The sequence below is a fragment of the Diabrotica virgifera genome, chromosome 3 (genome assembly GCF_917563875.1).
Source record: "Diabrotica virgifera virgifera chromosome 3, PGI_DIABVI_V3a".
Taxonomy (NCBI): Eukaryota; Metazoa; Arthropoda; class Insecta; order Coleoptera; family Chrysomelidae; genus Diabrotica; species Diabrotica virgifera.
The window spans coordinates 245,163,182-245,186,838 of record NC_065445.1 but is presented as its reverse complement, the minus strand read 5'-3'; the positions used below and the strand labels follow the sequence as shown (position 1 = coordinate 245,186,838).

At 31.9% G+C, this 23,657-nt stretch overlaps 1 protein-coding gene across 7 annotated transcripts in view; it reads right to left on the bottom strand.

Annotated features, from left to right (window-relative positions):
- The window catches only part of LOC114328685 (protein strawberry notch), a 140,708-nt gene that overhangs the window by 27,528 nt on the left and 89,523 nt on the right, over nt 1-23,657 (bottom strand). For all 7 annotated transcript variants that reach the window (XR_007697319.1, XM_028277608.2, XM_028277609.2 and 4 more), the window contains 6 exons: nt 22,448-22,678; nt 20,576-20,805; nt 18,130-18,277; nt 17,893-18,045; nt 13,092-13,388; nt 5,921-6,265 (listed from right to left, as the gene is read on the bottom strand). Coding sequence is in view for 6 of the 7 variants with exons in the window: in XM_028277608.2 (XP_028133409.2) it covers nt 5,921-6,265; nt 13,092-13,388; nt 17,893-18,045; nt 18,130-18,277; nt 20,576-20,805; nt 22,448-22,678 (1,404 nt within the window). In the remaining variant the exon portion in view is untranslated. The remainder of the gene's footprint in view (nt 1-5,920; nt 6,266-13,091; nt 13,389-17,892; nt 18,046-18,129; nt 18,278-20,575; nt 20,806-22,447; nt 22,679-23,657) is intronic.

Here is a 23,657-nt window from a genome sequence, read left to right as displayed (position 1 = left end):
GTCAACTAAAATTAAACATTAGTGCCTAAAAGATCATAGAAAAGTTTAGTCAGTTTTGTAACAATATTTTGCCACACTTCACCGCCATACACCAACGCAGAACTTAACATACTGTAGTATACCTTTCATTATATGACCATAGATTTACCGATTACGTTCCGGTTTGACCAGGACGGTTCCGGTTTGAGATCCCTGCCCCGACGTCCCGGCCGGTTTGCATTAGCGTCCCGGTCAAACTTGAACAACACCGACACCCCGGTCATTGGTCAAGGACCATCTAAAGTGCTCGAAACACAAGACCAGCGCAAGTGCCATTCTCTCTCCCCAAACTCTTCTGCCATCGTTTTTCAAAAATGCCGAACTCGCAAAAAAGAAACTTTCCATTGCTGCTAAAGAAGCTATTTGCATATATAATTTTAAAAACAATTGCTTTAAATTAATATCAAAGCTGTTTGAGCCCAAATTCGGGTCTGTGCATACCAAGTGCGAAGCAATTATCGCGGGAGTGATCGCAATGATAATGATGGAAAGAGATCACGATCACAACGAAAGAATTACACAACGAGCTAAAAGAATGCAATTTTTTTAGCATTTCAACAGATATATCATACAGACATTATGTTAAATTGGCACCCATAGTTGTTAAGCACCTGAGAAAGGCATCTCTGTAAAATTACACGATTTCGTCTATTCCAGGCTCAAGGAAGGTTAACATAAAAGGCATTGGTTGCAGCGCACACATCGTTCATAATACAATCCAACATGCAGCTGACATCGAGTACAAAAAATTAGTGAAATATGGAAATACAGGATTTCTGTTTTTATTAACAGCTGTGGAAAGAATCCTGCAGCTATACGAAGGCCTGAAATCTTATTTTCTTACTGCCCACTGCCCTCTAACATTGCGACAGTTCTTCACAACAGAAATTGGACCACTTTTTAAAATACTAGCTCAACAGATGTAGGTATGGAGTTGACAAAGTTAAAAACTAATCTTCAAAACAGGATGGAAAACAAATTTCTTCCTCAAGCAGCTAAACAACTCTTAAATAAATTGAGAAATTTCCTAAAAAATGTCGAAAACTTAATGAGTGACGTTCACGCTTTTTATGAGCGATGCATTTCGTATTTAGAATCGTGGAAAAAGAGCTTCAACGGAGCCGAAAATTTTGAGTGGATCGGCTTGAAAAATTAGCTTATAAAAAAATAAAATGAAAAAGCTTTAATCGAAAACCCAAATAATTATTGATGAAGTGTTATTGGCAAAAGGCTTCTTCCAAAATTATAATATGTAGTTACTCCTGAGAAATGGAGTGCCAAAGTGAAAAACACAAATTAAACGAAAATCAAAACGAAAATGAGACTCTTCCTCTTCTGGGTCCAGGTTTGGCTCTTTGTAATTATGGTAAGCCTAACCATAGAGGACCTAAATATCGCTTACTCCGGTTGATTAATTATTCAGGCCAAAATCGAAGGAAAACGCTAAGTTGGACGAAAAAAAATTATTGTCCTGGCTGCGTAACATTAGACAATGGACAGGTGGAACGATCGAGGGATTGTTTCATATAGCTGCTTACCGAGAAACATTTCATCCGCTTGTTAACACGACGATAGTCAACGCTTGAAAACAACCACGGCACACAAAGAAGAGAAGAGTATACCTTTCCTTTCAGGTCTTCCCCCCCCCCCCCCCCCCGACTTTTCGATCACAGAGTACCCTGTTAAACCAACCAGCCTGTATCCCGTGGGAAATTTCTCGATCTAGTGTCTCATTTTGGCTTATGTAGGTTTTTCTTCACTTTACAGTTGGTAACCTCTTTTAGCTGGCTTCTTCATCATCACACAGATCACAAAATTAATATTTTTAAGTATTAACTTAATTAAGTTATATCCTAACTATAAACCCCTCACTCTTTACATAAACCAACAATTGTATGAAAAGCGCCCAAATTCAACATGGATCTTATTCCGACTCCCATCCAAACGCCTCTTCAGTGAACCACGTTATCATCGACAGTATAAATGAAGCTTCCCAGACAATAAACAGGAGCAATGCAGTGAACAGTGAAGTAATAAACGAATTTATACACTGGTCCTTCGAGGCGGATATGAAAGAGCGATCTGATATACAGTCCACTAGTGAAATGATCTGGGGGCTGAAGAGACTGAGACCTTGGGCGCACTGATAAGACTTCAGAGAGGAAGTCAGAAACACTTAGAAAATACACTTAGAAAATTAAGTAAGTTTAAAATCAATTTTTGGAGCAATATTAATTTTACCTATAGATTGTATTGTACTAACCGCAAAAGCCTTTCAAATGTAATAAAACTTACTAATATTTAGGGTAATTGATTAGCTCAATAGCTCCGCTATAGTAATAGATAGCAATAAAAGTTAATAACAAAAATTGTAGCCACCTTTGAGCTTCATATTACAAAATTAGTTAGAATGTTACAGGGTGTTCGATAACACAGTGGCAGACCAAACTTATGTTTTTTAAATGGAACACCCTATATTTTATTTTAAATTCGAAATCCTGTTAATAGTCCTGTCGCCAGGGGGGGTACAACGGCCTCCTGTATTCAGATGGACTTACCCAAGTTTTTTTTATGTATTTTGACCTGTAGAACACGATTTTTTTGGATAACAGTTGATCCGCATGTCGATAAGATTGTTATAAACCAAGAAGTTGAGGAATCACATAACAGAGATTTCTCGCAAAACAAAACATTTTTTTGTATTTTTTGGGCCATTCTAACCAAAAAATGTTCCTACAAATTTTTTCGTAGGATGCATAGTTTTCGAGATAAACGCGGTTGAACTTTCAAAAAATCGAAAAATTGCAATTTTTGAACCCGAATAACTTTTGATTAAAAAATAAAATAGCAATTCTGCTTACCGCATTTGAAAGTTCAAGTCAAATTATATCGGATTTAATTATTTGTATTGCTAAAAATTTATTATTTTATTGTTAAAAAAAGCTATAAACACCTAGTGCTTGAGTGATGTTTTCAATGATTTCTCATTTAAAATCGAACGAGTAGGTAGAAGAGGTAAAAGTGCAAGCGGGACTATTTCTACGTAGCATGCATTAAAACGCATGTATTAGGCACGGGAAGCACTATGTGTTTATAGCTTTTTTTAACAATCAAAAAATAAATTTTTAGCAATGCAAATATTCAAAACAGATATAATTTGACTCAAACTTTTAAAGGCGGTAAGCAGAATTGCTATTTTATTTTTTATTCAAAGGTTATTCGGGTTCAAAAATTCCAATTTTTCGATTTTTTGAAAGTTCAACCGCGTTTATCTCGAAAACTATGCATCCTACGAAAAAACTTGTATAAACATTTTTTGGTTAGAATGACCCACAAAATACAAAAAAATGTTTTGTTTTGCGAGAAATCCCTGTTATGTAATTCCTCAACTTCTTTGTTTATGACAACCTTATCGACATCCGGATGAACTGTTACCCAAAAAATTCGTGTTCTACGGGCCAAAATACATAAAAAACTTGGGTAAGTCCATCTGAATTAAGAAGGCCGTTGTAACCCCCTGGCGACAGGACTATAACTTCTCCATCACAAAAATATAAAGGTTTGTTATGTTATACAGGGTATTTACAAAGGTATAACCAATTTTATATGAAAATCGTAACAAGTTCAACTCCCTGTATTGGGACCGTGCAAGTTCGGCAAAACGACACCTATTTCTACGCTCTGCAACTTTATTCGCACTTTTAATTATATTGGCCAATTATATTCAATTGTATTAGTCCTGGTTACTGAATAATTGTCAAGGCCATAGTACAAAAAAATAATAAGAAAAAATCAGATTCAGGTTATGTTATTAAAACGTAAACAATTGTATGTAGTAAATAAAATTAGTTATTAAAATGCAGTACGGCAAGCAAAATACAATTAATTTAATTTACCTTTATATAATAATTGCATATCATGTCAATATTGTGGAGCAACATATAATTTTTCTTCTTCAATGACAGTAGATATGAAATGTACGTCAATTTGACAATTTCAATTGACAATATGAATTATTTAAGAAAGTTTCAATATTTCTCCGCTATTCGCGCACGATCGTTTCTCAATTCCCTTCCAAGTACTTGCACACCGCGAATAAATAAAAATAAGCAAAACAACAATGGTTTATTAATGCCATATTTTTTAACGTATTGTCAAAATTTTCAAGAATGGTCGATATTGCTAATTTTCTTTATATCAAATACAGGGTGAGTCAAAACGCAAGTACATTATTTTCTCAGTAATTTTAAATGGAACACCCTGTATTTTATATCACTATTGAAAAGTACCATTACCGTACTTTTAATTTTTAGATAACATTCCCTATGTCTAAATTTATTAGTTTTCGAGATATTTTCATTTTCAATGGACCAGTAGCGTGGCCACCAAAATCATCAGAATTTAATAAACTGGACTGATTTTTTTGGGGTTACGTTAATAATGAAGTTTATAAAATACCTCCAACAACAAGGGATGAGATGAAAAATAGAATACAAAGTGTATTTCGATGTGTTAATTTACAAATGCTCCGTAGAGTAAGCAGCTCATTCAATGATCGTTTTAAGGAGTACATACAATAAATGTGTTAGGAGATAATTTTGAACACCTTATGTAATTAAATATTAAAAATATTTTATTAAAAGTACAGAGCGACAAGCGAGAGGTGGCGGCTGACCTTCTCGTATTCTGCATTTGACGCTGTGTATTTTCGCTCAAGGTCACGCGCCAGCACTGACTTTTCGGATAGTAGCTTCTAATTTTTTCAAACATGTTTTTTTGCAAAATGTATTACTGATAAATTATGTTTCGTTCTTTATTTGTTACATTGTTACATTTACATACAAAAGTAGTGTTTAATTGTCTTCACAAAATATTGTATTTTGTGTTTGTGTGTTTTTTTGTAAAATGTATTACTAATTTTCTTTGTTTATTTGTTGCAATTACATAAAAAGATAGTTTTTAATTGTTTCAAAAATGTTGCATGTAATGGTTGTGTTTTTGTTTGTAAAATGTATTACTAATAAATTTTTTTATTTCTTTATTTGCTACAGTGTTACATTTATTACCGGATTGATAATCGGTAATCTTCAATTGTCAATTCAGTCATGGCTTACTTAAAATTTAGATAAATTTAAACACCTAAATAATTTTCTCGGAAAAATGAAAATATCTCGAAAACTAATAAATTTGGGCATAGGGAATCTTATATAAAAATTAAAGTTCGTTAATGTTACTTTTCAATAATGATATAAAATACAGGGTGTTCCATTTAACATTACTCAGAAAGTAATGTACTTGCGTTTTGACTCACCCTGTATTTGATATAAAGAAAATTAGCAATATCAATAATTCTTAAAAATTTTGATAATAAATAAAAAAAATATGGCATTAATAAACCATTGCTATTGTGACTATTTTTTATTTATACAGGGAGTTGAACTTGTTATGATTTTCATACAAAATTGGTTACAACTTTGTAAATACCCTGTATAACATTACAAACCTTTATATTTTTGTGATGAAGAAGTTAACAGGATTTCGAATATAAAATAAAATATAGGGTGTTCCATTTAAAAAAAAAACATAAGTTAGGCCTGCCACTGTATTATCGAACACCCTGTAACATTCTAACTAATTTTGTATTGTGAAGCTCAAACGTGGCTAAAATTTTTTTATTAACTTTTATTGCTATCTATTACTATAGCGGAGCTATTGAGCTTTACCCTACTAATCAATCACCCTGTAGACCAACTTCAACTTTCGACATGAGCTAAATTGATGAAAATGCAGAAATCAAAGAGAAAATTAAAAAAGCACAAATATACTTATCAAAGTTAACTCAATGTCTTTAAAAATATTGCGGGTTTGTTTATATACTCACCACTTGATGCAGCTTCTGAAATAATAGCCACATCCTTCTCGCCATCCATGAACCTTTGTTTTTCTGTCAGATTTAATGTTTCTAAAGGAACATCATTTTCTGACCTACTCTCATACTGAATTCCGCCATCTTCTGTCGACACTACTCGTCCTTTACGACCAGTCATCTCGGCGACGTTTTCCGGACCTCCCAGTTCGTCTATGAGCTGATCCAATGTATTAGGCGGCAGTTTTTCTCCCAACTTCTCGATAGCTGTCAGTAATTCTTCTTTCATGCTACAGGCGCGTTCGATGGCGTCCATCGGTGGGGCTACGGGCGGGAAACCGCTCCCGTTTGGTTTGTTAGCTGTAAAAAGTATCGCAATAAAATAAATAAATATAACTATCAACAAAAATTTGGTCTAAGGCTGATTTATCTTAGAACGGGACGTGGACGGCATAGTTGTCTTGCTGGGCCTCGATTTTTGACCTATCGCTTCATTATCGAACGTATTCGCTTCGTATACTAATAGCCTAATAAAATAAAAAAAAGTCAAAATGTAAATTCGTACAGGTTAAAACAAATTTTATATCAAAGTTTAGGTGGGTACAAAAGATATTTTCAAGAAAGTATCCAAATCATACAAGGGGATCATTGTTTAAATAAATAAAAAGGGGTCATTTTTTGCAAAAAAATACTTTTTTAACTGCTAAGGTAATTCACTTTTTAATGAAGGTCTATGGAATTTTTTTCTGCAAAGTTGAAGGGTAAATATTTCACATAAGACTTACTAAATTAAATTTGACCCCCTATTTATTTAAATAATTGTATATAAAACTTTAAAAACAAATTTTCAAAAGATTATTTTTAGCGTTTTAAATAAGCAATATAAAATATCTTATTTTACAAACTAAGTTGCTCTATGTTATCAGTATTAAGCAAAAAAAAATTGGTCGAAAAATACTTAACATTTTTTGAGATATTGAATTTGTTTGGTAAATGTTACTATATTTTAAATTGCAAAAACGCGGTTGTTGACAAAGAAATATTCACCTGCTTAAGATGTTATTATTTTTATTTTTATGTATATTTTCGATAAATGTATTGATAAATTCACATTTCAATTAAACTCCCCCCTAAAATGGCATTTGAAAATTATTCAAATTTGTTTATAATTTGTTTTTTTAATAACGTCGCGGGGATTAAGTATTTTGAAATGTCGTTTCGGTAATTGGGTTCCTGGGAATTTTCTACTAATTAACAAAATTTTTTTGTTGTTTTTTCTTCTTCTTTTTTTTTTCTTGGAGTTACATTACTACAGGCCCTTTTAGCCCGACCGACATCAAAGAAACATGAAACGTAAATTACGTTTCATGAAAATAAACCACTGCTAAACAAATATACGTCCGGCCATTTATGAAACTCTCCGAAAATAAAAATGTGTCATGAGCATGAATCACACTCGTTTCATTGGTAGGCGGACTTTGAGATTTGTTTAGCAGTGTTTTAGTTTCATGAAACATGTTTTTCGTTTCATGTTTCATGTTTTTCGTTTCATGTTTCTTTGGTGTGCGGCTTGGCTTAGGGTTAAATTTTATTAAGAATGTCGAATCTCTGAGTTGTAGATTCTAGACCTAAAAATATTAAGATTTAACTAAAATCTCTTAAATAAAATGTGGCTACTTACTGAGTTACAGGGTGTTTTATTTAAAAATTTAAAAATTATTGTTACCAAGTACTTTAAAACTATTTGACGTATCCTTATCATACTTGGCAGAAAGTGTGGCTATTATACACCCTACTAAATTGTGATTAATAAACGTTTCTAGCTAGTGCCAGAGGCGTACGACAGGGGATAGTGAATGATTGACCCTTCCAAAATTCTACGCCACTGAGTGAATTACTATTTTAGCGAAATTTTTCGATTCTCCAATACTTTGTATGTAAATAACTTTATTGGTATTGATCAAGTCATCAGTTTGAGAGATATTGGAAGTTTAAAATGAATGAATGAATGAATTAAAATAACTATGCCGTTTCATTTTTAACGTCCAATATCTCGAAAACTAATGACTTAATCGTTACCAGTAAAGAGTATATTATTTACATAGAAAGTATTGGAGAATCGAAAAATTTCGCTAAAATAGTAATTACCTCAGTGGCGTAGAATTTGGGAAGGGTCAACCATTAACTTTCCCCTGTCGTACGCCTCTGGTAGTAGCTAAAAACTTTTATTTATCACAATTTAGTAGACTGTATAGTACACACACTTTCTGCCAAGCATGATAAGGATACGTCAAATAGTTTGAAAGTAATTGGTAAAAAAAATTTTAAATTTTTAAATAAAACACCCTGTAACACAGTAAGTAGTCACATTTTATTTAAGTGATTTTAGACCAATCTTAATATTTTTATGTCTAGAATCTACAACTTAGAGATTCGACATTCTTAATGAAACTTAACCCTAAAATGGCCCGTAATAATATAACTCCAAGAAAAAGAAAAGAAGAGGAAAAAAAGACAAAAAAATTTGTTAATTAGTGAAAAATTCCCAGGAACCCAATCATCTAAACAGCATTTCAAAATATTTAATCCCCGCGACGTTATTAAAAAAACAAATTATAAACAAATTTGAATAATTTTCAAATGCCATTTTAGGGGAAGTTTAATTGAAATTTGAATTTATCAATACATTTATCGAAAATATACATTAAAATAAAAATAATAAGATTTAGTACAGGTGAATATTTCTTTGGCAACAACCGCGTTTTTGCAATAGAAAATAGAGTAACATTTAATAAACAAATTCAATATCTCAAAAAATATTATATATTTTTGAACCAATTTTTTTTTGCTTAATACTGATAACATAGCACAAATTAGTGTCTAAAACAAGATATTTTATAGTGCTTATTTAAAACGCTAAAAATATTTTTTTGCAAATTTGTTTTTAAAGTTTTATATACAATTATTTAAATAAATAGGGGGTCAAATTTAATTTAGTAAGTCTTATGTGAAAGACTTACTCTTCAACTTTGCAGAAAAAAATCTCATAGATATTCATTAGTAATTGAATGACCTCAGCAGTTAAAAAAGTAATTTTTTTGCAAAAATGACCCCTTTTTAATTATTTAAACAATGATCCCCTTGTATGATTTGGATACTTTCTTGAAAATATCTTTTGTACCCACCTAAACTTTGATATAAAATTTGTTTCAACCTGTACGAATTTACATTTTGATTTACATGTAGTGTAATTTTATTTTACTAGACTATAAACAGATACGAAACGAATACGTTCGATAACGAAGCGAAGGGTCAAAAATAGAGGCCCTGGTCATGTTGAAGAATCGTGTGATATGAAAGATATTGGCTAGTTTATAGCACAACGGAACGGAGCGACAACAGGGACGTGCGCCGCCTATTGTTCACCTGCCCGTGTCGTACACGTCCCGTCCTGACATAAATCCGGCTTTACTGAGATTGGTGCAGTAGATTTTGAGAAAAACGTTTCCAAGTTTTGAAATGAAAAATGCGATTTCAAGAAAAACGCCTTTAAAGTGTTTTTACTTTAATCGAATAAAAATGGTCATATTTGTTTTTTTGAAGTTATACTTCTTTACCGGCGATAGAGGGTAAATTTTTATATGGGAAAACCTAGCGACCGGGCGCATGCGCATTATAACTTTGTTCTGATTGGATGTTCAAATGACATGTCAAAAATTATTCAATATGGTGGCTGTGGCACAGCTGTAGTTAGATTATTTGTGGTTGTCGCGTTTTAAAATTTGTGTGAAAAGAAACAACAAACAAAAGTTAGTTAATAGTTATACTGCCTTTTTAAATAGTTTTCATATACCTATATTTTTGGACTTTTGGACTATTTTGGACAAGGAAAACTCATTCTAATTTGGTAAGTACCTAGTTTTTATTATAATCATATTGTAATTATACATTTGGATTAGGTTGAAATACATACATTTATTTTCTCAAGAATGCGGATTTTAGAGAGAAATCCCAAATTAGGTTCGATTTTTATTTTTAAATTATGATTTTTTGGCGTAGATTTATTTATCTAGTAGGTATGTAATGCTTTGATTTACATACTTAATTTGATTACCAACAAAAGTTCTACCAATCTTCATCTAATATATTGTTTTCTTACTGTTTTGTTATATTTTTATATTTTCTTCCACAAAATTTAAACTACATAATTTTCAAAACAATTGTCAAACAGTAAAACGTTCAGTTACCATGTTTTTCCACATGATAAATAATGTGCGATTGGACGAGTGAGTCTACGCTTCGATTACGAGTCAAAGCGGCACGAAATTCAAGGGTTCAATTCCCGATGCAAGTTTTATTTTTTTATTTTTTTATGCATATTATGATTGTAAGTATATTTGTTATATAATTTTTTTTTCAGCAAATGCGTATTTAAAATTTTTGCCAACAATTATTATCGTCCAGAGATCATTTTTTCTTTGTGGCATTTTTCAATGTGTTTGTGTGCGTTTTATTCTTTTATTTTTTTAAATTTTTGGTATAGTCTTAAAAATCACATAATATGTAGTAGAAGTATAACTTCTTACGTGCGTACAAAGTACACACACATTCTTGTTTTTAATAAAACGGTCATTTGTGACTTTTGGATACTCTCACATAGGGGTCGCCAACTTCTTGAAAATTTTAAGATCTTGTCTTGATTTCAAGACAAGATCAAGACAAGAAGTAATTTTAGATTTCAAGACAAGACAAGAAATTTTATGTCAATACCAAGATTTCTTGTCAAGAAAACAAGAAATCTTGAAATATCTTGACTACCTAATCATAAAAACTAGATTTTATTTTAAATAACAAATTTAGCCCATTTTTAAACCGGAATTGATAAGCCATTAATTATGGCAGATAACACTTCTTATGGAGTCAATACCTAGCTGATTTCTTGGCTTTGTTATTGCTAAAGTTGCTCTTGAAAATAGCCTTTTAGCAGGTACACATTTTGCTGGCGTTCCGAGAAAATTCTTGGCCATTTTCGATAATGATGGGTAGATATTTTCGTGTCTTCTCCACCAATCAAGTATGTATATTCTCAGAATCTTCTGACCTAGGCTCATTTAAGAATTTTTCAATTTCATACTTCCAATATTGTAAGTTATCATTATCAGCTTTCTTAAATAGGTAAGTAATATCTAAATCATTCGTTATCTTCTTTTTTCAGACTAAGTACTGGCTCTAGTATTGGATTCTATTAAAGTAGTTAGCTTTAAATATTTATTCAACTTTTTGTACTGCCTCTGATTAAAGAAGCTTTTTCCAAGATGAAGAGGAAAATGCCTCTACTTTATGGCGAGAATTCAAAATAACAACAATACAGTATAATGTCCAATTAGTTTTGTTTCAGTATTTTATCTCTCGCAGCTTGAATGCAGTAAATTAATTGCTCATCGGTAGCGTCTTAATTTTATTATTAAGTTCATGAGCCCATATTTCCAATTGTACAAAAGTAAATTTACTCCAATTACCACCAATGGGAGTGTGCAAAATTTTTACGCTTCGAGAATTGAAGAAATTTGTTTTAAACCTTCTCAGATACTGACAAAATTTACTGATCAGAACTATTCTTTATCTAACATTTTCCAATTATTTAGATTTTGGTTGTCATAAAAAAACATAGTTTTAAGCATTTTTTCCACTTAAGCACCATGTTAGCATCTCGAAAGTTGAATGCCATACTGTAGGCACATCTAGTTCTGGCATAGTCATCTTACAATTTATGGCCTCGCAAGCACTATTTAAGTTGCATTTGCTCTGAGTTTTTGCTTTTTCTTACAAGGTATTTAATTTTACTTACAGGAGAGTTAAAATCTAAAGTAGTAGTAGCATTTATAGCATTTTCTACTTCAATCTCATCCCCCAAATAATCAAAATCCTTTTCGATGTCTAAACTGTTTCGATTTGGCTTAGCAATTTTTATGAAATCCTGGACAGCTAAGCTTAGAATATGTGCGAAATATACAAAATGCTTATTGTAAGCATGCAACTACACATCAATTTTGGGTTCGTCAGGAAACAAATGCAGATCATGGACTCCCCCAGTGGCAGTGGAGGCCGTGTTAGCACGCAATGCAATAAAAAGGTCGCAGTCGAATCACCCTACCGGGTAATCAAGAAATTTCAAGATCTTGAAATTTCTTGAACGAAGACAAGATATAAGATATCAAGAAAACGTCAAGACAAGATTTTTTTAAATTTCTTGATTTTTTCTCAAGACAAGACAAGAAGTTGTTGTCAAGACAAGAATTCTTGTCTTGTCGACCCCTACTCTCACAGTCCAGTAAAAGTTGTAAATGGGCAGTCAAAGCTTTTTTACAATTCTGCCGTCTTTTGATGTTTGACTGCTCCTTCTATTGGCTTGAGCAATACTAGCTTCGTCGATATTTTCCGACCAACTGATTGTTATTTCTCAAATTTTTATTCCTATAAGGTACACGCAATTCATCACTACTTTTAAATTTTTTTTGACAAGGAACTGTGTAATTCAGAATTTTTTTCTGCAGTAAACTGATTTCCTCTAAATTGTTTTTTAATATTACATATATTTATTTCGATGCGCCCCCTTATTTCAACTGCCATTTTAAATGACCACCAGATCTAGAAATTTTTTCCGATTTTCAAAATAATAATTTTCAATAAATTTCAATAATATGAAACAAGGGCTCGCTTTATAAGTTTTAGAACCCAACTGTGGAATTACAACTGCACAGGTCAGCAGTCGCGCACGTTGTTGTATACAAACGAGTTATAAATATAACTATAACTTCGTTTCTATTTCCAATATCTTAATAAAATGTTAGGACAGTATTTCTAACATACTAAGGAATGCTTTTACATTAAAAAAAAAAACAAAAAGACTGACAGCCTCTTTTTCCCTGCATTGTCAAAGTGTCATGTGAGTAACATGTACTCAATCCAGAAGATAAACTCAAATATTGAGCCAAATTTGTTACTCGGTGCAAGGGACTTGTTATGCAAGGTAAACTTAAAAAACTAAAAAATAAAAATCGTCATGGCCTCATGGGTCAACATGATCTAAAAGAGCTGCAGCATAAATGACAGGTTAACTGTGTACCACATTTGGTACTCATGGCAGTCAGCCTATTTGATCATTAAAAATAAATTCAATACGAACCTTTACTAGTCTTCCTACTCAACATCAACGACAGCTTATCCTGAGCAGAAATCTTCTTTTTCGGGGGTTTTTTCTGCTTCTTTCCCTTCTTCTTTCTATTCCAAGGATCGTCATCTGAGTCGCTGCCCGACTGGAATGGATTGAAATCACTACTGACGTTGGAATCGGAATGTTCTTCGGATATTTCGCTTTCCGCCTCTGACATTTCGAAATCAGAACCGTCGCTTTTGATCGATTCTTCAGTGTCTGACGTCGACCATTTGTTCCGTTTATTTGCTCGAGCTGCCGCTTGTCGAACTGTGATAATTAAAAATACGTTAAACATAAAGTTCTTAAAAAGAAGAATAAACGAAACAAGCAATTGGACTTTAGTGGTAAGAATAAAGAATAATTTTTGCAAAAAAATGTTTTTTACCAGATAGGTCTGGGACTTATTAATCGACGGGTTAGTTTTTTCATTCATAGATAACAAGTGAATTAATATTGACTTTTACAGACCTTATTTAGCATAATTTCAAGTTGGAGTAATTAAAGGAAAAATAATGTGGTTATAATACAGAGTGAGTTTTATGTATGGAAACACTCAATTATCTCGAAAATGGCTTGGAAGATTTTTATATATTTTGGTAGGTAGGGGTTTTCTAATGCGGCCGATATTATAGTGCTAATTACATTGTTGTCATATTTTCCGTTTTTCTGGAAATCTAATTAACTTTCTTATTTCAAATGGAACATCCTGTATATTTTTTGCGCTTTGAAGTCCTTAAGAAATACTGATTATTTTTTATGTTATATTCCCTATACCTAAATGCCATAATTTCGGAGTTATTGCTACATTTATTTAAAAAAAATTTTTAACAAATTATAAAAATCAATATTTTTGGCCCGGGTAAACACTATTTTAGGTTGTTTGGATCATTGGGAATAAAAAAGATCTTTTGTAATTTTTCTCTGAAATTAATCGTTTCCGAGTTATAAACAATTTAAAACTGAAAAAAATTGAATAATGACGATATTCAAGGTCCAAGAACACAAGTAAAAAATATAATTTTTAAAATTCTAAAGTACCTAAATTCAAGCCCAACTCTTTTTCTAATAGCTTGCCATAAAATTTTTTGCCTCCTTTTATTGTATAATATTGCTTTTTAATTTTTAATGAAGTTCATATGAGAGGACGGGCATTAACAACTAAAAAACAATGTTTTAAAATGAAACAATCTCAAATTACTTATCGGTAACTGATAAAATAAGCCTTGAGCTTGAATTTGGGTACTTCGCAGTTTCAAAAATAACATTGTTAATTTGTGTTCTTGAACCTTGAATATCGTCATTATTCTATTTTTTTCAGTTTTAAATTGTTTATAACTCAGAAACGATTAATTTCAGAGAAAAATTACAAGAGATCTTTTTTGTTCCCAAGGATCCAAACAACCTAAAATAGTGTTTACCCGTTCCAAAAAAATTGATTTGTATAGTTTGTTACATTTTTTTTTTAAATAAATGTAGCAATAACTTCGAAATTATGGCATTTAGGTATAGGGAATAAAACATAAAAATAATCAGTATCTTTTAAGGACTTCAAAACGTAAAAAATATACAGGGTGTTCCATTTGAAATAAGAAAGTTCATTAGATTTCCAGAAAAACGGAAAATACGACAACAATGTAATTAGCACTATAATATCGGCCGTATTAGAAAATCCCTACCTACCAAAATATATAAAATTCGTCCAAGCCGTTTTCGAGATAATTGAGTGTTTCCATACATAAAACTCACTCTGTATGTTAAACAACACTCAAACAAAAGTTGCAGTTTTATATGTTTAAGTACATCGACTGAAGATGATAAGTCGATGTGCGACCGAAAACAGTAGCGGAAATTGGTAAAGATTCGCAATATGACTATAATGATGTCATATAGTATGAGTAACAGGTGATGGACCACTAAAGTCTGTAGATAGCTGAGACTAAAAAGTGTGGCACATTTTTCAGCTCAATCGAAGAAACCTTGTTACAAGAACAAAAAAAAAATAAAAGGAAAGTAGGTGACGAATATCTAAGAAACATTGGGCAAAGTATATTGAACTAAATGGAGACTAGATTGATTAAAAAATGAATAATTTCAAAAATAGTTGTAAAAAATGTGGTTGTTTCCCTAGAAGACCGAAAACCCCTTCCTTAGTGCAATTTCCTTAAAATGTCTTATCTAAATTAGATATACATGTAAAGAAAAACTATTGTTTATTTTTCTTTAATAGCTTTTCTTTTAATATTTATTTATATTCTCATTTTGTTACGCCACTGTCAAAACATTAAGTTCTTCTTTTTATTTTTATGTTGACTTATGACTTGTGAGGTGTTTTGACAGTGACAATTCATTAATTTCGATGATTGAAATATTTGTTACCTGCTGAGCATTATAAACTAAAATCTAGAATATAAGCTTTAAATGTTGTTTCTTTTTCTTACAGGTAACGTTTTTGTAAATCGTTAATATTGTACATAAAATAATAAAGTTCCTTTTTCTTACAGAGAGAAACACAATTGAGTTTTTTATTCACCAAAAATTTGATGGTTAAAAACATTATTACAAAACAACATTTTTGCTGATAGAAATATAATAATTTTCCATTATAAAATGCCAAAACTGAGATTTGAATTTACCGTTAAATCATTGCAGACTGATACAAAAACAAATATCATCACGATCACCTCAATTGAGACTGAGGAAAATGAAATTTTTTCAATACCTAATGATATGCAAAATATTTCCTATCATAAAAAAATCCAGACGACAGCAGCTTTTCAGAAAGTAAAACGGGTTCTAACAAAACGGGGCACTACAAGAAAAGTTTGGATCGCAGATGAAGATATTTTGAAAGTTTATATGGACGAATATGGGAATATACAATTCAATGATTTTCTCTTAGAACAACAAAGCATTCAAGGGAGAGAATCTTTAACATCCACACCTGGTATCTCACTAGATACGTTAGAACAGATCTTAGAGAGAGTATCAAAGTCAAATGAAACACAATGTATTGAATCCTTTAATAAAAAAAAAATCAGAACAATTTGTGATAGAAAAATTTACAGGAAAAAATGTGAATGTTTTACAATGGATGGAAACATTTGAAAATGAGTGCACAAGATTGCAAATAGATCAAAATACTGAAAAAATTGAAATTCTAAGACTATTTTTAGAAGAATCATGTGTGGATTGGTATAGGTCAATGCTTATAAAATATTTAATAAATTCTGATTGGGATGAATGGAAAGACAAATTTTGTGATACCTATGCAGACAAAGGGTGGACTCCAGTGAGGTATGCGTTTGAGTTCAAATACATGAATGGTTCTTTATTAGAATATGCTCTTAAAAAGGAAAGACTCTTACTACAAATAAACAAGTCATTGAATAAAAAAATTATGATTGATTTGATAGCTATTGGACTCCCAAATTATATTGCTGATAGAATTGATAGAGACACTTTGAAAGAAACGGAAGATCTCTTCAATGAAATTAGAGGTCTAGAACACTTAATAAAAATGAAGACTTCAGAAAAAAAAAAGAAATACCATACTTTAAGAAAAAACAAGCCTGCAAAATTTGTGAAAAAGAAGGAAAAGGTTTACGTTATCATCTGGAATCAAGTTGCTGGTACAGAAGCAAAAGTGAAGTCCCGAAAAATCAAGAGGTAAGAACTGTCAACAACCATAAACTAGAATTAGAATTAAACGAAACAAATCCAAAAAACTGTTAATTCCACCACTAATTAGAATCAAGTTACTATTAAATGACACTTTAGAGATCTATGGAGTATATGACTCAGGACCAATATATCATTGATTAATGCAAACTTATTACAGATAAAGGCACATAATAGAGGTGACCTTCAAATAGTAAACTTGAGGACAATTAATGGTGTGAAAAAAACAAATGGTATAGTAACACTTAAGATAAAAATCTATGACAATGAAAAAAAAATGGATGTATTTATTGTAGATGATGAAAATTTCAATTATGATTTTTTAATTGGGTTAGATTGTATTAAAAGTTTTAGATTAATTCAAAATGAGGATCTAAGGATCACACAATGCAACAGCTCTAAAGAAATTGAAAATGTGTCAACTATTGATAAAGTAAGCATTCCTGAGTTTCCAGGTAACATATATTTAAATGCATCTAAAGAAAAGATTAATGATATATTCAAATATGAAATAAATTTTAATGAGAGTATAAATACTGACAATTTTGAAATAGCAATTAATCATTTAGATTTAAATCAGCAATCAGAAATTGAACAATTGATTAATAAATATAAATCAGCATTTGCTAAAGACAAATATGATGTAGGTACTATAAGAGAGTATGAAGCTCATCTTCATGAAACTTCTCCAAGGGGGGGAGATGTAAAGAAAAACTATTGTTTATTTTTCTTTAATAGCTTTTCTTTTAATATTTATTTATATTCTCATTTTGTTACGCCACTGTCAAAACATTAAGTTCTTCTTTTTATTTTTATGTTGACTTATGACTTGTGAGGTGTTTTGACAGTGACAATTAATTAATTTCGATGATTGAAATATTTGTTACCTGCTGAGCATTATAAACTAAAATCTAGAATATAAGCTTTAAATGTTGTTTCTTTTTCTTACAGGTAACGTTTTTGTAAATCGTTAATATTGTACATAAAATAAAGTTCCTTTTTCTTACAGAGAGAAACACAATTGAGTTTTTTATTCACCAAAAATTTGATGGTTAAAAACATTATTACATACATACTAATTAAAAATATTCACCTGGTTTACGTTTGCTTGAAGAACTGTTCGCTTCATCGTTTCCGTTTGTAGCAGGAGCTTTTTTAGCAGGAGCAGGTTCCAAACCTAAAAGCTTATGGATACGATTCCGATCAGGCGCAGGAAAGTGTTTCTCGACCAACGTTTGAAATACACCTATAAAATAGATTAATAATGTACATAGTCTACAATATTAGTACATAAATGGTACAAATTTTTGTTTGGTTAAATCTTACAAACCTTTGGCAGTAGAAACAAAATCGGATAATTCTCCGTCATCTCTTTCTAACTGTTCCAGAGTTCTGGCTTCTCCTGTACTTTGTAAACCTATTACTACACATTTTCCCATTTTTATAGCTTCGTGTGCAACTGCTACAGCGTGCGGTACCTAAAATTAACAAAAATGTGATATTTTAATTTCGTAAATCGGTGTTAACAAATTATTAAAATAGACAAAAATCCTAAATTTTAAGAGCTTTAGTAAACCTTCAAGTGGTCCAGAACCAACGGTATGGCAGTTTTAATTTTAACTTTAATCTGACGTGTCAAATACGCGCATTCGTTATTTGTTCCTCTGGACGTGACCTTATGTAGTAACGCATGTTTTTCGTTTATATTGTCAGCAGTACTAGCGATCACGTTTTGTAAATTATTTCATCAAAAAGTTAATATTTAAATAAGAAAAATGAGACGTTGGGCGCTAAAATCGGAGCATATTTTTGAAATCAGATTTTAACAACCTTTCGAAGGAAGTATTACATGATCCTCTTTGATATTTAAAAAATTGAGGGTGAGGCTGTCACCTGAAGGTGTCTCATCGAAATACCGACATTTTGATACCGACAGATATTGGAAAAAATTAAAAAATCGACGTGTCCGAGCAATTTTGTTTTATCTTTAAAATAAATGAGTTGAAAAGGGGGTTGACTTTAAATATTTGTTTTCACTTACTCTTCAACCCTTTACCATTCCTAAATCCCATTTTTTTTTATTATAAATATTATCCTTCAAATCTCAAAGCAATTATACAGTGCGTCCATAAAGTAACGCATAAATTCATTATTTCGTAAACCGGCGACTTTAAGGAAAAATTCCGAAACGGGTCGATTCTTATTTTCAAATTACAATTTTTTTGGCATATATATCATACTAGTGACGTCATCCATCTGAGCTTGATAACGTAATCGATGGTTTTTTTTAATGAGAATAGGGGTCATTTGAAAGGGTATTTAATTCTCTATTTACTAATACAAACAATAACATAATTAAAAATGAAAAAATCAAAAATGATTTTTTTATTTGATTCATTCACATGATTCATTTTTGATTTACATTTACTCCTTGTGGAGTATGAAGGGAACCATTCTCGTTGGAACTTTACCGCGCTGAGCAGATGGGACATGAATTGTAAATTGTAGAATTCCCTCATCTTCCTTAGTCTCAGTATCCGCATGGCTTGCAAATTGTAGAAGCCTCGGAGGTGTAACCAGAGAAGGTTCCCATTGTTTTCATTCTGGTGGGATGTAGAATAGCATTATGTTGTTTTATATGCCATTAGAGTGAAAACTTGTCTTCTTCTTAATAACATAATTATTTATACAGGGTTTCCAAAAAGAATTTTTTAATTAAAATAATTGAGACAAAAAGAAGAATGTATGTAACTTATTTATTTAATTCAAAATTCGTTTTACTTGTGTCAGAAAACAGGAATAAATGTTTATTTGACTAATAATAAGTATCGCTTTTCGCTCAAATTCAATGTTAGAGCTGCCACCCACCTGCCCCTTGGAAGTTTAACATTACGCTTAAGCGAAAATCAATGTTTATTTTTTAAATAAAACTTTTTTATGTTTTCTAGCACCAATAAAATATATTTAGAATTAAACAAATTACTTACATTCATCTTTTTGTACCATTTAATTTAATTAAAAAAAACATTTTTTGGACACCGTGTATAAATAATTATATTAATGTTTATATTATTGCATACACAATTACATACCCTTTGAAATGAGCTATTACATGACCCCTATTCTCATTTAAAAAAATCACCAATTACGTCATCACGCCCAGATGGATGACGTCACTAGTATGATATGTATGCCAAAAAAATCGTAATTTAAAAATAAAAATCGACCTGTTTCGGGATTTTTCCTTAAAGTCTCCGGTTTACGAAATATTGAATTTATGCGTTACTTTATGGACGCACTGTATTTTTTCGAAATGAAAAAATCTGCGGTACAAGATTTATGTTCATTGCTTGACCTTTCAACTCTTTATACCAAAAAATATATAATACAGTGATGAGGGCGCTAATAACCGGCAAAATAACGTAAAAGACAGAAAACATAATTAAGCTGTGAGATAAAAGGAAATGAAACTACAGGAGGTGGGAGATTTAGCGATAAAAACCTATAAACATTACATTCTATTTATAATTTTCCACCTTTAGACGTATCAGAGGAGTATGACAACTAAAACTGTCACCGTGGCAGTGGCAGTTGTCAAACTCGTCCGATGGGTCTAAAGGTGGGAAACAATAAGTAGAATGTAAATTTATAAGTTTTTATCGCTAAATCTCCCACCTCCACTAGTTTCATTTCATTTTATCTCATAACTTAATATGTTTTCCATCTTTTGTGTTATTCTGCCGGTTATTAGCGCGCTCACCACTGTATATGCTTACCTTAGCTGCTATACAAAGATATTTGAAAAACCGTTGATGCGACGACCAGAACTGTCCCCACATAGTCTTGCGCATTCGATTTTCGGCGTCGACTAGCTCTGCAGCTTCGTGAAACTTCTGCATCGCTTCCACCCACAACTTCACGCTGGCATCATATACTTTTTCGAAATCTTTGGAAAGGGGAACTTCTTCTATCTTAAAAGCTACACCATGGAAACTAAGTTGTCTCGCTAGAAATAATAGATATGGTTGGTCAGTTAACTTTTGGAATTGTTACAAGTGTACAGATATATCTGAAACTGCGAAGGTCACTCAGGTAGCAAATCAAGGAGAGGGAACTTCAGTTAAACGGGTTGGCGCAAAGAGTCAACATCTATTTAAAATGCATTGTCCACGAAAACAGTGGTTTTGTGACATTTCATCATATACGTTGCACCATAATTTTCGATTCGTATCAAAGAACGTCTTAACTGAGAATGAGACGAAGATGCAATCCACGTGGTAATCCATTGTGGCAAACTGAAAATTGAACTAAGACTCAATGGTGCAACGTGTATTTCTCGTATGCTGAGCTTAATACACGTCTTAAGCTTAAGATCTGTTGGTGCAACCAGGCATTAGACATTAGACAACCAGGCATCAAGAACATTAAAAAAGCTAGGAAGAAAATAAGTGAATTGTTTTCACTGCTGAGACTTGTTAACCAGTCATACTTCAAACAAAACTTGCGAGTGATCCTATTCTTCGTTTCACGGTCACCTTTCAGTACAGACTCTTATGAAGAACAGTGTTGCCAAGAGATATATTTTAAGCAATTAATATTTTTCTGTTTTAAGAAGTAAACATCATCGTTCGTTGCCGTTAATATCGTATAAATATGTTTCATAGTTCTTATCTATGAATTAGATATAAATAATAAAACCCACAGATTTTCAAATCAAGATGTTTCGGACTTCTGGAATATTCTATTTAGACGGACTTTAAGTTCGTCTACTTAAAACCGGCAACACTGAGCTGCAAGGTTTCATAAGATTTATATGGGGATATGCTGCTCACACTGCAAAGTGACTGCGGAATGCACAATAGTAATAATGAATTAATGCCTGGTTGCACCGACAAATCTTAAGCTCCAGCTTAGCCCAGCTCAGCTCATAGATAGGGCAGCTTTAAGTCCCACTTACGTTGCATCATAATTTTCGATTTTTATCGATGCAATCCACGTGGTAATCCATTGTAACAAGCTGAAAATTGATCTAAAACTCAATGGTGCAACGCGTATGTTGTTTCATACGTTAAGCTTAAAATCTGTTGGTGCAACCAGGCATAAGAAAACCAGATTCAAGAAATTTAGCTTTCTACATTGATGCCTGGTTGCCCCCACAGATCTTAAGCTTAAGACGTGCCTTAAGCTCAGCCTATGAAACATACGCGTTGCACCATTGAGTCTTAAATCAATTTTCAGCTTGCCACGTGGACTGCATAGATAAGAATCAAAAATTATGGTGCAACGTATGTTACACCTAAAGCTTCCCTATCTATAAGCTGGAGCTTAAGATTTGTCGGTGCAACCAGGCGTAATAGACGTTTGTTGGTTGAAGTCATTAATAAAGAATTAGTATTCCTTATTTGTATTTAACTGAAATAAGTGACAACATTGGTATCAATTTTACTTTGAAACAGGTGACAAATAAAAAACCGAAAAACCTTTGAAACCCAATTGATCTGACAACGTCGCGTAACCGAAGTTTTTGATCAGTCTGACTTTGGTGGTTTCAGATATTCCTGTCGACCTGTACTAATTTACATTTTTCGTGAAATCAATGCCGGGCGTCAGGAACTGACGTAAAATTGTATCTATAGTATAATAATTACCTATATACATTCCTCTTAACTTCATATCCATGGCTACAATTTCCATAGCTCCTACACCTCTCTTTTCAACTGCCGATATAAAATCTGCAAATTCTTTGAAAGGTGTACCTTCACCCCACAATCCTAATCTCACCATGTAGGCCATGTTTCTTGGTTCTGAGGCTCCTGTAGCTGACGCATAAATAACCCTCGCCTGGGGAAGCTTATTTTGTAATTCGAGGACAGTTAAACCTTAAAAGCGAAAAAGTAAATGTAACATGAATTCTAAAAAGTTCCAGACATAAAGAGTTTTAATACTCTGGGCTAATTAGCAAAATACAAGGAAAAGTTATTTACCAGCAATTTTATTGCTGGAATCGAATCTTATTATTGTATGTATTAATAATATAGATATGCAAAGTCCGCAGATAGTGTGCTACTTTTTTTATAAACAAAATGGCGCCCGAAAATCGTGTTTTTTTAATTTAAATTTCGTTTAAATTTTTGCTCTATAACTCCAAAGATTTTAACTTTAGACCAAAAACACCCAAATAAAAATTCACCGCAATTAAATTCTGCATAGAGACGTGTTTTTTCCGATTTACTTCAACAAAAACTTTCCCCGGAAAAAGTGGGTTTTTCCAACAAAATCTTTAATTTTCAACTAAACTTTTAGATAAGTAGTTGTTATCAATAATTAAATAACTTGGTAACGTAAAAGCCCTTTCCGTATATATTATAATTCCAGAAGTCTATGGAAATTGAATAAACAGTTTAGCAACAATTAAAATGTTAATTAAAAATTTACGGTCGCTATAATAACGACAATAATTATGATACATAAAAATAACTATGATTTTTTCATAAAAAGACACTATACCTATCTAATGTACTTTACAGAATTGAAATTGGACTATTTAAGCGGCCTCAGGAATATTTTAAAATTATAAACAATTTTTTGGTTTATAAACAAATAGAATATCTCGGGAAATATTAAACTTAATTAAATCGTGAAAACGGTATTCAAAAGACAGGGGCAGGACGCTTGTTTTAAAAGAAAAAACGTTTAATTATGATGAGTGGTTCCTGAGATACAATCGGTCAAAGTTGACCGGAATTTACGGCAAAGATATAAACAATAGGATCATAATTTTCAAACCATCACCTTTTTATTTTTGTCCTCTTTCTCCACACCAATTTTCATATCTTTAAAATCCTCATAACATATATT